General features: G+C 59.6%; 2 protein-coding genes across 2 annotated transcripts in view; one reads left to right on the top strand and one right to left on the bottom strand.

Annotated features, from left to right (window-relative positions):
* Window positions 1-15,497, bottom strand: part of LOC104302688 (zinc finger protein 721-like) — a 235,891-nt gene that overhangs the window by 21,006 nt on the left and 199,388 nt on the right. The gene's annotated exons all lie outside the window — the stretch shown is intronic.
* On the top strand, window positions 9,806-11,142 carry LOC128899308 (oocyte zinc finger protein XlCOF6-like). The gene is made up of 2 exons (XM_054177687.1): window positions 9,806-9,811; window positions 9,961-11,142. Exons 1-2 carry the CDS (start codon window positions 9,806-9,808, stop codon window positions 11,140-11,142), a joined length of 1,188 nt encoding a protein of 395 aa, XP_054033662.1.

Genomic DNA, 15,497 nt, shown 5'->3' with positions numbered 1-15,497 from the left:
CAGAATGCTGCCAGCACAAAAACCATTGCAGCAAAAGCCTCAAGCTGTGCTCAGCTGCCAAACCAAAGGCAGCTGAACCTGGCCACAAGAGAAAGGACCAAACTAAGCCCAGAGACTGATCCAACACCCAAGGCTGCACAGCCCCCCCCTCCCCCCCGTGCCTGGCCCTCAGCCCAGCCGCTGCCCTTCAGCACAGCAGCCGCCCGGCAGCTGCCGGCACAAAGCCTCCGACCCCACAGGGCTCTCCCACCCCCCCCCACAGCAGCCTCTGCTGCCAGCCACCCCCCCACGCTCACCACCACCTCTCCTGCACACAGCAGCCCCCACAGCGCCGCTGCCAGCTCAGCTCTGCTGCCAGCCCAGCCCTCAGCACAGGGACACAGGGCCAGGGCCAGCCCCTGCAGCCCACCCATGGCTCCGCCTGCAGCACAGCAGCAGCCAAAGGGGGCCTGCAGTTGCCCCGAGCAGGAGGAGGCAGCAGCACAAGGAACCCCACCGACCCCCCACCCCAACCCCACCCGCGGCCCCACAACCGCACAGACCCCTCCCAGAACAGCACAGACGACGCTCACCGACCCTGCACACCTCTGCCCTACCCCACAGCCCCTCCCGACCACCCCCAACACCGCAGACCCCCACAGCCGCACAGAGGTCCCCACAATCACAGCGACCCCACCCCCAAACCGCACAGGCCCCAAGCGCCAAGCTTGCAGAGCTCCCCCGGACCTCACAGACCCACCCCCACCCCGTACCCCACGGATCTCCCCCGTATCCCACGGACCCCCCCTATATCCGCAGAAGCCCCCAACCAAACCCCACCGATTCCCCCTAGATCCCCGCAGAGGCTCTCCCCGCCCCAGCCCCACCGACCCCTGCCCCACAAACCCTTCCCCAACCCAACCGACCCTCCCGACCCCTCGCAGCCCCCCACAGACCATTCCCTCATCCCCACCCCACCACCCCCAACTCAGCCCCACAGACTCCCTCACCCCACCTGGACCCCGGGACAAGAGCGAAGCAGAGCAGGAGGAGGAGGAGGAGGAGGAAGAGCTCAGCGCACAGGGAGCCGCCGGCCCCGGCAGGCTGCTGCCGAGCAGAGAGCGCTGGGAGGGAGACCCCGGCCCGGCCCCTCCGGCTGCTGCGGCCACGTGTGACGGGGAGCGGAAGCAGCTCGCAGCCTGCAACCGAAGTCCCGCCCACGGGCGGGCGGCCGCAGCCAATCAGAAGCGCCCAGAGCGCGGCAGCTCCTCCCCCTGGGCGCTGCCGAGGCACAGCGAGGAGCTGCCGCTGCCGGCCGCCATTGCTGCCCCCACGGCCGGGCAGCCGCAGCCAATCAGAGCCGCCGAAACAGCCCAGCCACGCCCCCAAGTCTCCGCAGGGAACCGCCCCTGCCGGCCGCGGGCACCATTGGGGCTGCCTCCCGGCCAGAGGCTGCGGAGCGCTGGAGCAGTGCCTGGGCTGTGCGCGCCGACAGCGCTGTCGCGACAGAGCTGCGGGGTCGTGAGGTGTGGCGGGGCGGGAGGGGCTGCGGGGGCCGGGGAGCGCTGGGGGCGGCGGCTACGGCTCAGGGACCTCTTTGTGTCTCTGCCCTGCACAAGCGCTCTGGGCTCCTCCAAACCCCTCCTCAAGCTTCCTCCTGCGGCCCCAAGTCCTCTCTCTGCAGCTGCAGTCAGAACTTTCTTCCTGAGCTGCCTTCAGCTCACAGCCGAAGGGAAAAAGCTCAAAGCCGACCTGAGCCCAACCCAAGCTGATTGCAACCCGAGAGAGGCTGCTGCGAGGGCTGGAGGCAGCCCCAAGATGTTCCGCAGCAGGCGGTGGGAACCTGGGGACTCAAACACCAAGGGAGGAAGGAAAACCTCAAGCCTGAGCTCCGCACGCCCCCTTTGGGATACTTTTGGGGTGCCAGGGCAGGAACTGAGGGTCCCAGGCAGGCATTTTGGGGTCCCAGGCTGGGGGTTTGGCTCCCTGGGGCCAGCTCAGGCTCCTGGGTTCTCACTTTGGTGTCCTGGGGAACATTCTGAGCTCCGGGAGGCATTTTGGGCTGTGCCTTTGCTCCTCCTGCTTGTGGCAGGGGCCAGCCTGGGCTGCCCGGGGGGGCACAGGGGGTCCGGGGAGGCTGTTTGGGGCTTCAGGGCTGGAACTGCCCCTGCAGACCCCCACCCAGCCCCACAGGAGCCCAAGCCCGTCCCCGAGATCCCCCTCAGCCCCAGGGGATCCTGATCCCACCCCCGGGGCTCCCAAAGGATCCAGATCACAACCCTCAGCCCCAAGGGCCCTTTGAATGATCTTCAGAGATATTTGGATTAGTTTTAAGCCATTTTTTACAAAGCATTTTGAGGGCCCAAAAAAACGCCTTAAAATCTTCAAGCCTTGAAAAAGAGCTTTTGAAGCATCATTAGGTAGGTTTAGGAGGTTCTAATAGTTTGGGAGATGTTAAAATCTTCTCAAGCTGCTGAAACAGGAATCCAGAGGCACAAAGCTGTCAGCTCCCTTGAGCTGCAGCTATAGAATTTGGGGGTTTGAGATGTGAAGCATCAGGACTGTGGAACCTGCTGCTCCTGGTAGAGTTGATCCAATCCTAGAAGAGTTTGGGTTGGGGAAAACCCAAATTCAGATGGCAGCTGTTGGCAGGAGGAACATTGCCCTGCTTGCAGCAGGCCCTTTGAACTGCAGCTGAGGGTTCAGAGCTGCCTTAGGAGGAGACTTGAGCCCTGGGAATGTATCCTAATGGGAGTTGTGTTCCCAGCCCCTGAGTGCTGCTGGTTTGCCACAGGGTTTCACTCACAGACTCACTGAGGTTGGAAAAGACCTCCAAGATCATCAAGTCCAACCTTCTGCCCACATCTCCATGAGCACTAGCCCATGTCCCAGAGTGCCACTTCTACTCATTCCTTGAATACATCCAGGGACAGTGACTCTGCCACCCCCCTGGGCAGCCTGCTCCAATGCCTGAGCACTCTTGAAGCAAAGAGATTTTTCCTCATCTCCAGCCTAAATCTCCCCTGGCACAATTTCAGGGCATTTCCTCTTGTCCTGTCGTTGGTTACCTGGGAGAAGAGGCCAAGACTGGCCTCACTCTGATCTCCTTTCAGGTACATGTAGAGATCAATGAGGTCTCCCCTCATCCTCTCCAGAATAAGCAATCCCAGGTGCCTCAGCCTCTCCTCACCAGACCTGCTCTCCCATCCCCTCACCAGCTTTGCTGCCCTTCTCTGTACCTGCTCCAGCACCTCAATGACTTTCTCCTCCTGTGATGCCCAAAGCCAAACACAGCACTTGAGATGCAGTCTCCCCAGTGCTGGGTCCAGAGAGACAATCACTTCCTGCTGCTCACACCCCTTCTGATCCAGGCCAGGGTGATGGAGGTCTTCCTAACCCCCTGGGTACACACTGGCTCATGCTCAGCTGGCTGTCAGCCAACACCCCCAGGCCCTTTTCTGCTGGGCAGTTTCCAGCCACGCTGCCCCAGGCCTGCAGCCTTCATGGGGTGGTTGTGATGCTAGCACAAGCCCCAGAGCTTGGCCTTATTAAACCTTCTGTAACTGACCTTAGCCCATCAGCCCAACCTCTCCAGACCTCTCTGCAGACTCTTCCTACCCTGCAGCAGATCAGCACTCCCACTTCATGCTGCCTGCACGCTGCTCACTCTTTCATTTACTGTTGTTCATGTGGCAGAAGATGCAGTCAGCAATCACCTGAAGTGCCACCACCAGCAGGGTTCTTCTAGTGAACATTGAAAGGCTTAGAAAATACAGACCAGGGGAAGAAAAACCCCAAACCCACAAGAACACACACAACAAACACTAAGATGAGCATTAAAGCTCCATGTGAGTTACAGCCACCCTGGGTTTCAATGTTTCCATGAGCCATCATAGAATCGGTGCTGGCAGCTCTGTGCTTTGCCTTGGCAGGGAGGGGAGGGAGACAAATATCTGCTGCTCAGCACTGACCAGGGCCAGCCCATGGCTGTGGTCATTGCACCATAGAATGCTGGGATGGTAGGGGCTGGAAAGGACCTCTGGAGAGGAGGTTCAATCCCCCTGCCAGAGCAGGCTCCCCTAGGGCAGGTCCCACAGGAAGGCATCCGGATGGCTCTGGGAGCTCTCCGGCAAGGGGCACTGCAGGGCCTCTCTGGGCAGCCTGCTGCAGGGCTCCAGCACCCTTCCAGCCAAGAGGTTTCTCCTCATGCTGAGGTGGAGCTTGCTGTGTCCCAGCCTGGATCCATTGCCCCTTGTCCTGTCCCAGGACACCATTACAGAGAGCCTGGCACCACCTTCTTGACAGCCACCTGGATGTTTCTCCAGGCCTGGCCCTTCCCAGCCTAAAGGAGTAAGGATCACAGAGTGTCTGTGGCTGGAAAAGACCTTTCAGGCCCAGGTCAGCCATGGCCTGACCCTGGCACTGTGCCACAGCTGAAGAGGGCCTTTGGTCAATAGTATTTTGCTGTGGGCTGAGGACCACAGAGAAGATTCCTCCAGCAGTGCCAGAGAGCAGCAGGGGGCTGCACAGTGCCCAGAGGGTGGGCACAGGCCGTGGTGAATTGTTCTGCCATCCCATAATCCCTGCAGCTGCCCTGGAAGCAGAATGCACAGCCAGCTCCTCCCCTCTGCTCCCTCCTCTCTCCCCGGGGCGGGTGGCAGCTGTTGGCTATCTTGGTTTGTGGGGGAGGGATGGGGAGGGATGGGATGGGATGGGATGGGATGGGATGGGATGGGATGGGATGGGATTCACCAGGTTGGAAGAGCCCTTTGAGATCATCAAGTCCAACCTATCACCCAGCACCATCTGATCAACCAAACCATAGCACCAAGTGCCTCATCCAGGCTCTTCCTGAACACCTCCAGGGATGGTGACTCCACCACCTCCCTGGGCAGCACATTCCCATGGCCAATCTCTCTTTCTATGAAGAACTTCGTCCTCACCTCCAGCCTAACCCTCCCCTGGCACAGCTTGAGACTGTGTCCTCTTGTTCTGGTGCTGGCTGCCTGGGAGAAGAGCCCAACCCCCACCTGGCTACAGCCTCCCTTCAGGCAGTTGTAGAGAGCAAGAAGGTCTCCCCTGAGCCTCCTCTCCTCCAGGCTAAGCAGCCCCAGCTCCCTCAGCCTCTCCTCGCAGGGCTGTGCTCCCCCCCAGCCCCAGCCCCGCCCGGTGCTGAGTGCGGGCAGCAGGGCTGGGATGAGAGTTGCGCTCCGGACCCCGTCCCTGCCGGCCGCTCTCTGACACCTCACCGCCCCCCCCCATGGCTGTCCCGATGCACATCCTGCACAGCACAGACTGCAGACAGCCAAGAGCTGCAGGACCGAACCCCGCGGCCCCCAGCGGCGCCGGCACCCCCCTGCCCCCGGCCAAAGCCCAACAGAACAATTCCTCAGCCTCACCGACCCTGCCCCGGCCCCACGGAGCCCCCTGCCCCCCGCGCCCCTCCCGCCCCCCAGCTCCGCACACGCCCCCGGCAGCCCCCCGCAGCCAGAGCCTTCCCCGCTCCGCTGCCGCCGCCCGCAGCGCTCCCCGGCCCCCTCAGCCCCTCCCGCCCCGCCGCAGCTCCCCAGCCGGCAGCTGCCGCTCGCCCGCCAGCACCTCCGGCACTTCTGCCGCGCTCCGGCCCCGCTGCCGCTCCCCGCGGGGCAGCAACAATGGCGGCCGCGGCCGGCAGCGGCAGCTCCTCGCTGTGCCTCGGCAGCCAGCAGGGGGAGGAGCTGCCGCGGTTCTGGTCGCTTCTGATTGGCTGCGGCCGCCCGCCCGTGGGCGGGACTTCTGTACCGGACTGCGAGCTGCTTCCGCTCCCCGTCACACGTGGCCGCAGCAGCCGGAGGGGCCGGGCCGGGGTCTCCCTCCCAGCGCTCTCTGCTCGGCAGCAGCCTGCCGGGGCCGGCGGCTCCCTGCCCGCTGAGCTCTTCCTCCTCCTCCTCCTCCTGCTCTGCTTCACTCTTGTCCCGGGACCCAGGTGGGGTGAGGGAGTCTGTGGGGCTGAGTTGGGGGTGGTGGGGTGGGGATGAGGGAATGGTCTGTGGGGGGCTGCGAGGGGTCGGGAGGGTCGCTTGGGTTGGGGAAGGGTTTGTGGGGCAGGGGTCGGTGGGGCTGGGGCGAGGAGAGCCTCTGCGGGGATCTAGGGGGAATCGGTGGGGTTTGGTTGGGGGCTTCTGCGGATATGCGGGGGGGGTCCGTGGGGTACAGGGTGGGGTCCGGGGGAGCTCTGCAAGCTTGGCGCTTGGGCCCTGTGCGGGTTGGGGGTGGGGTCGCTGTGATTGTGGGGACCTCTGTGTGGCTGTGGGGGTCTGCGGTGTTTGGCGGAGGGCTGTGGGGTAGGGCAGTGGGGTGGGGGGGTCGGTGGGGTTCCTTGTGCTGCTGAATCCCCCTGCTGGGGGCAGCTGCAGACCCCCTCTGGTTGCCGCTGTGTTGCAGCAGGAGCCATTGGTGCCCTGCAGGGGCTGGCCCTGGCCCCCCACCCCCTCGCCCCCCCCCGGCTCAGTGGTGCCCTGTGGGGGCTGCTGTGGCCAGCAGGGGTCGTGGGCAGCTTGGGGGCTGGGGTGCAGCAGAGGCTCCTCTGGGGGGTTGGAGCCTTTGTGCTAGCAGCTGCTGTGCTAAAGGGTTGCTCCCCACCCCTCCTCTGCAACCCTCTCCCTTGGCTGGAGCCCTCCAGCTCATCCCAGCCTTCAGCCCTTCCATTCTTGTGCTCCTGCTTCCAGCCCAGGTCCCTTAGAGGCTTCCTCAGCCACCACATTTATTTTCCCCTCCCAGGGCCACAGGACAGCAAAGACTGCAGGGACAGGGATGGGCTGGGAGTGAGGGAAGGGCCTGGGGGTGGTCAGGCAGGAATTAGGCCTTGTCCCCCCCAAAAGGGGAAGGGATCCAGTGCCCAGCTGGAAGCTGTGTGTGCAGGAAGTGCCAGAACCTGGCAGCCCTGCAGGGGACCAAAGGAGTGAATTGTGCTGCAGCTCTGCAGGTGGCAGCTGGGAGATGCACAGCAGCCCCTGGGCACTGTGCCCTCCCATCAGACCTCATCTTCCCCTTGGGGATGTGGGGTGGCAGCTCCAGGAGAGCTCCAGAGAGAAAGCTGAGAGAAAGGGGCAGGGAGAGAAGGCAACAAAAACCCCTTTCAGCTGAGGCTCTTTATGCTGCATGTGTGTGGGAGTGGTGCTGGAGCTGCCAGGGTTTGCCCAGGATCCAAGTGAGGGCTGAAGAGGTTTAGCAAGAAGCTGGGCAAGTCCCTTCCCCCTTCCCTGCATCTCCAGAGAGCAGGAACCTCCCTTGCTCTGTGTCCTCAGGGCTCCTCTGGTCTCCTCTTGGGGAGTGGGCACCACAGAGAGGGCCCTGCTGGCAGGGGGGGGCCTGCAGGGCAGAGCTGAGCACAGAGCTGGTGGGGTTGGGGGCTGTGGGCAGCAGCAGGGAGGAGATCTGGAGCCAGAGCAACAGCTCCTGGCAAATGCAGCTGCAGGCAGGGGGAAGAAGCTGCAGGCAGGGCCTGGGAGAGGCTGCCTGGAGGCAGCTCTCTTGTGGTGCTGCCCTGCAGCTGTGTGCTGGGCAGGGAGCTGAGCCTGCCCTTGTTGAGGCCTCCCATCTCCAGCAGCCCTTCCTCCCTGGCTGCTGTGCCTGTGCTGCTGGCCTTGGGGGCTGTACCCAGTAAGGTTCAGCTCTGCTGCATGGTCCTGGGCAGTGCTGAGCCATCCCTTGGAGTTCAGTCCTCTGCTCTGAGCCCTTTGCTTCTCTCTGGCAGGGGCTGGGTCCTTCTCTCTCCATCAGCCCTGCCCCTCTGGGCTGGGGAAGAGCAGAGTCTGCAGGGGGTCTGCAGAGTTTGCAGAGCTGCCTCTTGGAACAGCCCAGCAGGTAAAGAACCCAGACTAGGGGTCAACAGCAGGACCACAGCATTTCCCACTCCAGCCTTCCAGCTGCAGTGGCAGTGGAGGTGGGGGACACAGGGCCATGGGACAGCCAGGGCAGCAGGGCCATGGATGGGCTGGGAATGAGGGAAGGGCCTGGGAATGGTCAGGCAGGAATTAGGCCTTGTCCCTCCAAGAAGGGGAGAGGATCTAGGGCCCAGGTGGCAAATGTGTGTGCAGGGAATGGCAGAATCTGGCAGCATTTGAGGAGGTGAAAGGAGTGAATTGTGCTGCAGCTCTGCATGTGTCAGCTGGGAGACGAACAGCAGCCCCTGGGCACTGTGCCCTCCCATCCAACCTCATTTTCTCTTGGGGGTGTGGAGTGGCAGCTCCAGGAGAACTGCAAAGAGCAAGCTGAGAGAAATGGTCAGGGAGAGAAGGAAGCAAAACCCTTTCCAGGGAGTCTCTTTGGGCTGCAGGTGTGTGAAGGGTGCTGGAGGTGTGAGGTTTGGGCAGGAGGCAGAGACTCCTCCAGCATCCCAGTGAGGGCTGAAGAGGTTTAGCAAGAAGCTGCCCAAGTCTCTTTTCCTCTTTGCTGCATCTCCAGAGATCATGAAGCTCCCTTTGTGTGTGTCCTGAGGGCTGCTCTGATCTTCTCTTGGGGAGTGGGCAGCAGAGAGGTGTGTGCAGGGCGGAGCTGAGCACAGAGTAGGTGTGGTGGGGGCAGGGCCAGGGAGGAGAGGTGGGACCTGAGCAAGATCTCCTGTCAAATGCAGCTGCAGGCATCAGAGGCCTGGGCAGGCAGTGGGAGGTAGCTGCAGGGAAGGCCTGGGAGAGGCTGTGTGGAGGCAGCTGTGTTGTGGTGCTGGCCTGCAACTGTGTGCTGGGGGCTGTGTGCTGGGCAAGGAGCTGAGTCTGCACTTGTTGAGGCCTCCCATCTTGATCAGCCCTGGCTGTGTGCTGTGGCTGTGCTGCTGGGCTTGGGAGCTGCCCCCAGCAAGGCTGAGCTGTGCTGCCTGGTCCTGGGCAGTGCTGAGCCATCCCTTGCAGGTCAGTGCTCTCTGAGCCCTTTGCTTCTCTGTGGCAGGAGTTGTGTCCCTCTCTCTCCATCATCCCTGCCCCTGTGCGCTGGGAAAGAGCTGAGTTTGCAGATCTGCCCCTTGGAGCAGCCCAGCAGGTAAGAAACCCAGAGTGGGACAACAGCAGGACCCCAGCCCCCAGAATCCCAGAGTCCCAGGGCACCTCTCAGCCTCCTCCACCTCCTCCTACCCACCACATTTCACCCCTCCAGGGGCTCTGAGACACATCAGGTGTTGGAGTTTGGAAACTCCCTGGGTTTGTGAGGGTCAGGTGTGTGTCAGGAGGTGGTGTTTGGGGTTGGGATTTGGAGGGTGGTGGGAGAAGGTTGAAGGTGGTTTGGTCTTCATTGGTCAGTGCTGCAGCCTCCATTGCCTGAGCCAGGAGAGATCAAAGGACAGGGCCTGGGCAAGGAGCCACCCTGCCAATGCCCCCAGGCTCAAGGAGAGTGGGACAAGACCACTTGTAAGCCCCAGGGAAACTTCAGGGCACTGATCAGAGGAACCTGGGGTCTCAGCACAGGTATTAGAGGTCTGAGCCCACACTGTGACAAAAACTGAAGGTTTGAGTTCCCCTCTGCATTCTGTCCTCCAGCTGGGTGTTGGGAGGTGTTGGGAGTCAGGGACTGTCATGTCCCAGGAAGGATCTGAGTTTTTCTGATCCTGGGCTCAGGTGCTTCCATGGTCCAAATCTCAGTGCTGTGACCCCTTCCTGCTACAGTATGGCCTCACAGAAGGACCCAGACAAAAGCTGGGAGGAGAAGCAGCACCCAGAGATCAAGTTGGAGCAGCCAAAGCTCAGTTTGAAAGGAGAGGAGAAGGAGGAGAAAGAGGACAAGATGGAGGATGGTGATGCTGAGGAGAATGATGACTATGATGATGATGAGTATGAAGAGGAGGATAACCATGGGGATGAAGGTGATCAGGATGAGGGGGAAAAGGAATTTACAGGGGAGGATGAAGCCAGAGCAGGTCCATCTGTGCCACCCAAGCAGCTGAATCAGTGCCCTGAGTGTGGGCAGAGCTTCCCACCTGGCTCAGAGCAGGTGAAGCACCACTGCCCCCAGCCTGGCCCCCGGCCCTTCATCTGTGGTGACTGTGGTCAGAGCTTCAAACAGAGCACCACTCTCATCCAGCATTGCCGCACCCACAGCGGTGAGAGGCCATATAGCTGCGCTGAGTGTGGCAAGACCTTCACTCACAAGTCTGCCCTCACCCAGCACCGCAGTGTGCACAGCACTAAGTCCTTCACCTGCAGGGACTGTGGCAAGAGCTTCAAACACAGCTCCAGTCTCACCATCCACCGCCGCATCCACACTGGAGAGCATCTGTTCCCCTGTGCTGAGTGCGGCAAGAGCTTCACCACGAGCACTCTATATATCCGGCACCAACTCATCCACAGCGGTGAGAAGCCCTACAGCTGTGCCGACTGTGGCAAGAGCTTCACCGAGAGGGGTAACCTCAGCCTGCACCGTCGTGTGCACACTGGCAAGTCATTCAGCTGTGCTGAGTGCGGCAAGGCCTTCAGACATAGGAGCATGCTCATTCACCACCGTCGCACCCACACCGGTGAGAAGCATTTCACCTGTGTAGACTGTGGGAGGAGCTTCAGAGACAGGCGCCAGCTCATTGTTCACCGCCGCACCCACACCGGTGAGAGACCGTTCACCTGTGCTGACTGTGGCACGAGCTTCAGTCAAAGGGGCCATCTCATTGGTCACCATCGCACTCACACCGGTGAGAAACCTTTCACCTGTGCTGATTGTGGGAAGAGCTTCAGCCGCAGTGATCATCTCCTTGGTCACCGCCGCACCCACACAGTTGAGAAGCCGTTCACCTGTGCTGACTGTGGCAAGAGCTTCAGCCGCAGGGAACAACCGATTGTTCACCACCGCACCCACACCGGTGAGAAACCTTTCACCTGTGCTGACTGTGACAAGAGCTTCAGAGACAGGGGCTCTCTCATTGTTCACTGGCACACCCACACCGATGAGAGACCGTTCACCTGTGCTGACTGTGGCAAGAGGTTCAGCCGTAGTGATCATCTCATTTCTCACCGCCGCACCCACACTGGTGAGAAGCCGTACACCTGTGCTGACTGTGGCAAGAGCTTCAGCCACAGGCACAATCTCATTTCCCACCGCCGCACCCACACCGGTGAGAGGCCCTTCGCTTGTGCTGATTGCGGTAAAAGCTTCACCCAGAAGGGATCCCTCAACAAGCACCGCTGCACCCACAGCAGAGAGTAGCCTGCACTGTAGGGGGGGGCAGAAATCCACCTAGAATCTGTTGGGTAACCCTGACCCCTCTGAGAGAGCATTTCCAGCACCAAAATCATCCCTTTTTCCTTTGCAGTTCTCAGGGGCTGGGGACACCAGCAGCAGCAAACACCTCCTGCCCTTCTGAACACCAATTATTGCTAATGAGAACAATTACAGTGCTGAGTCGGCACAGCTGGCGCTCCCAGTGGAGCTGGGCAGGGCTTTGCCAGGGTCTGTCTGGCTCTTCCCCAATGCTTTGTGTCTCCCTGGGGTAAAAACCTCCCTGTACAGTAACCAATTGTGTCAATAAAACCTAAAAGTTACCCAAATCCTCTCTGTTTGTTTTTATTTCAGATATCCCTGCCTCAATGCCCAAATTTTAAGGGGATTTGCTCCCAAGGGATGGGGTGGAGCTGTGTGCCCAGTTCAGGGAGGGGAAAATGAGGTTCTCAGAGGAGTCTTGAGGGGCATCTCAGAGGCATTCTTCAGGGGCTTTCAGGTGATCTTAGGTGTTTGGGATTTGGATGGTCCTAGGACCGCCTTTTGGGATCTTTGGAGGGTGTAGGGGGAAGCTCATGGAGATCTTTGGAAAAACCCAGAAAGCTTCTGTTGGCTTTGTACGCTGGGGCTGGAACAGGTTGAAGAGCTGAGAAGAGGTTAAGCTGCCTGTTCCCCCCAAAACAGAAGGGAGGGAAACATAACACACAGAGGAACCAAAAAACCCTCTGCAGCAGCAGCCAGGAGTTCAACCCCTGCAGCTCTCCCCCTCATCAAAGAGCCAGCACCTGAGAGCCAGAACAGCAGCAACCAGAACAGGAAGCCTCTGATGTTGCCATCTGAACTTCAAGCCCTGTAGTACTTTGCTCCAGCCAGCACTGTCCCTGTGAAGGTGGCATGAGGCAGGGTGGTGTGGAGTAATGGCAGCAAATTTTCAGCTTAACCTTTGATATTCCCAAGCCCTCATTCTGTGCCATCTGCACCATGCCCAGCAGCAATCAGCAGCACACCTCAGGCACTGTCCATTCTCAGTTCACAGGAGGTGGCTTTGCAGGACCCAGAGGGCTGCTCACTGCAGGTGCTCTGCAGCTGCACTCTGTTCCAGCACAGTCTGGATCAGTCCATGCCCAGTCCAAATGCTACAAATGAGGGACGAGTTTCCTGAGCAAATCAGATCATCAGAATACAAAAGTACAGTGACCTCAGCCTGTGTGCAGAAAAGGCACAGTGGAAAGCAGCAGCAAGCAAGGCAAAAGCCCAAAGCAGGGAGCTGTTCCCCTATCCCTCCCTGTCCCACTGCCATCCCCGTGGAGCAGCCAACACCCAAAAAACCCCAGAACCCAGAAGCAGCAACTGGAACAGGGAGCCTCCCATGCTGCAACCTGAACTTCAAGCCCCAAATGAGTTCTAGAATTTAGAATGGAAACTGATTGGAACAGCAGTGGGGGAGGGGTTGGTCAGTGCCCAGCTGTAGCAGTTTGGGCACTGCACTGCTATAAGATCCAGCGCGGGGGCTGGCACTTGCTCTTTCTTTCCTCGCTGTCACCTGGTAACTGGGGGAGATGTCTCCCGGCCACGGGCCTGGCTAGGCCCAAGGCCATGGGGGGTGGGCAGTCTCAGATCTGGCCAGCTGAGACTAGCCTAGCAGTGGGTGGGGAAGAAGGAGCCCTGGGGGTCCTGGGTGTACCCTCAGGTGGGGATGGGATGTTCCTGGATTTGCTTTGGGATCTCTTTTGTCACTGCTCTTCTGGCTCTCTGTACACACTCATCACTTTCCATTTAACCTTTCCATCTCTTTTGCAATCCCTTTGAGTCATTATTTCTGCCCGTGGTGAGGAGGGGGTCTGCCTCAACCCATTACGTTTGGGCAAGCCAGGCAGGAGCCAAAAGCAAAGCTAACAGCTATGATGTCCTGCTTTTTATACCCTAGCTGGGCAGGGAGGGGGGGAGTGGAACAGACTCAGCTTCTCAGGGGAGAAACGCCCTGCAGGGAGGGTAAAGTACGCACAAGCCCTCCACCCTGCTTTGGGTGTTAAGCCACCACAGCAGTAAACCCTCAACCCAGGACAGTTTCAGCCTTACCTGAACCAAACTTCTCTAAAGCAAAGGTTTGGCTTCCTCACGAGCTGGGAACGTCAGGAAATCTTTCCCTGGTGCTGTGTTTAGAGCCCTGACAGCGCGGCACGGCTGTGCCCTGATCAGGAAATAGAGACCGGTGCCGACCGCCTGGCTGTGCCGCGGGGTTGCTGCTTCTCCCAGAGCACAAAGGTCCTGGAGCCTCCCAGGGGAAGCTTCAGAGGCTTTTGCCGCTGGCTCCACGCAGCGCAGCCCCCGGCAAAGGTTCCCCGCTCCGGGGGCTGCGGCGCTTCAGGACCGGCGGTGCGCAGGGGCCGCCATGGTTCCCTCCCGTGGCCATGGCTCACGCGGCAGTTGCCCCCACGCTCCGCGGCACCGCCCCCAGCCGGGCAGCAGTGGCAGTGTGCGGCGAGGCCTTCTGCAGCGCTGCTTCAAGGCCCGGGCGAGGCGGAGCGGAGCGGCACAGAGACGCACACAGGCATAGGCACCGACACCAGCGTGGGGGGCACTTGTGTACCAAACAGCTCCTGTTTACCATCTGCCCCAAAGAATGCTGCTCCAGTGAGCATCCCCTGCTGACACAATAATTAACCAAGGAGCTGATCCTTTGCCAAATAAGCACAAGCACACGCCCTAAACAGGGCAAACAAACATGTAGCCTGGGCCTTGTTTGCCACAGGGGTGCAAACATGCCCAGGCAGATTGTTTACCTGGACTCAGTGGTGCCAAGATTCCCCCCCCCACTGACTCCAGAAGGGAGGGGGGAAATAGGGGGGTTGAGTCACACACACAGAAGCATGTTCTGGTAATATTTGGGGCACAATCCTGGTCATAAGCACCATTCACTATGAGGGGCAGCTGATCCTGGCACAGGCTGCTTCTCTGACACAGCTGCCATGCCTGGGGCACTGTCTGTAGGTCCAGAGACCTTCTCTTGCCCCTGAGCCCTCTGCACAGAGATGAGAAGGGCTCGAGAGGCATGGGCCAGGCCCAAGCACATTGCAGTGATTTCTGTCTCTCAGGAACTCCCAGGCTGACAACAGACTTTGCCCAAACCTTTCCCCAGCTGGGGAGGATTTTGCACTTGCTCAGGGCTGAAATTCCAAAGCACCAGAGGTGACCACCAGCCTAAGAATTTGCCCCTTCCCTCCCCCACCCCCTGCCACTCCTCAGCACCCAGCATCTGGGCAGATCTCACAGTGGTTTCCTTGGGAGTGTCCTGTATTGCTCTGGATGAAACCAGAGCAAGCTGCCCAGCAGTGGACAGCACAGCTCTGAGCCATTGCCCTAAGCTAACACTCTGCACCATCAGCAGCACAAACAGGACTGCAGCTCATCAGCCCCCTGAAAGCAAATCCATCAACATAGTGAACACACCACAGGTAAGAAAACTTCAGTCAAACTCTGTGGACAAGTCTCAAGCCTTAATTGAATCCTCCCCTTCTCTCTTTTTGTTACCTCAATCCTCCCAAAATCTGTCCTCATTAAGGCAGCTGCTTTCCTGCCCCATGCTGGGCTCCAGAAAAGGAATGTACTGGCTTCAGCTGAACCAGCAGCTTAACCTCTCTGCCTCCCCCAACACAGAACTGAGAGGAAAAGAACACCACACAAAACCTCTTTGTGTTGATACAGAAACAAATGAGAGAAGAGTTTCCTGAGCAAATCAGATCATCAGAATACAAAAGTACAGTGACCTCAGCCTGTGTGCAGAAAAGCCACAGTGGAAAGCAGCAGCAAGCAGCAGCAAGCAAGGCAGAAGCCCAAAGCAGGGAGCTGCTCCCCTATCCCTCCCTGTCCCACTGCCATCCCAACAGAGCAGCCAGCACCCAAAAAATCCCAGGACCCAGAAGCAGCAACTGGCACAGGGAGCCTCCCATGCTGCACTTCAAGCCCCACAATTCTTTGCTCCAGCCAGCACTTTCATTTCTGAGGCTGGCATGGCTGCAGCATGGTCTGGATAACAGCAGCAGAGTCAACTCAACCCAGGACAATCAGGAGCCCCTCCAAGCAAAATGGAAAGAGCCTCTCAGCTTCTGTGAACAACTTCCACTGCTTTGAAGGCAGCTGGACTTGCCACATGGATGCATTAGCTGAGTGCCCAGAAGAGCCCAAGGGGGCAGTGGAAGGTGACTTCAGAAGGATCCTTGAAGATGAATCTCAGACAGACTTCATGATTTGTAGCTGGAACCTTGGTATTTCCTATCGGGGTCTCCTTTGGATTCAGAGCCCTGTGACAATTCACAGGGTCACAGGTGACAGGATGTTAGGGC

The sequence above is a fragment of the Dryobates pubescens genome, chromosome 43 (assembly GCF_014839835.1).
Source record: "Dryobates pubescens isolate bDryPub1 chromosome 43, bDryPub1.pri, whole genome shotgun sequence".
NCBI lineage: Eukaryota > Metazoa > Chordata > Aves > Piciformes > Picidae > Dryobates > Dryobates pubescens.
Note: the sequence above shows the minus strand (reverse complement) of the source record. Positions and strands in the feature narration are given on the sequence as shown.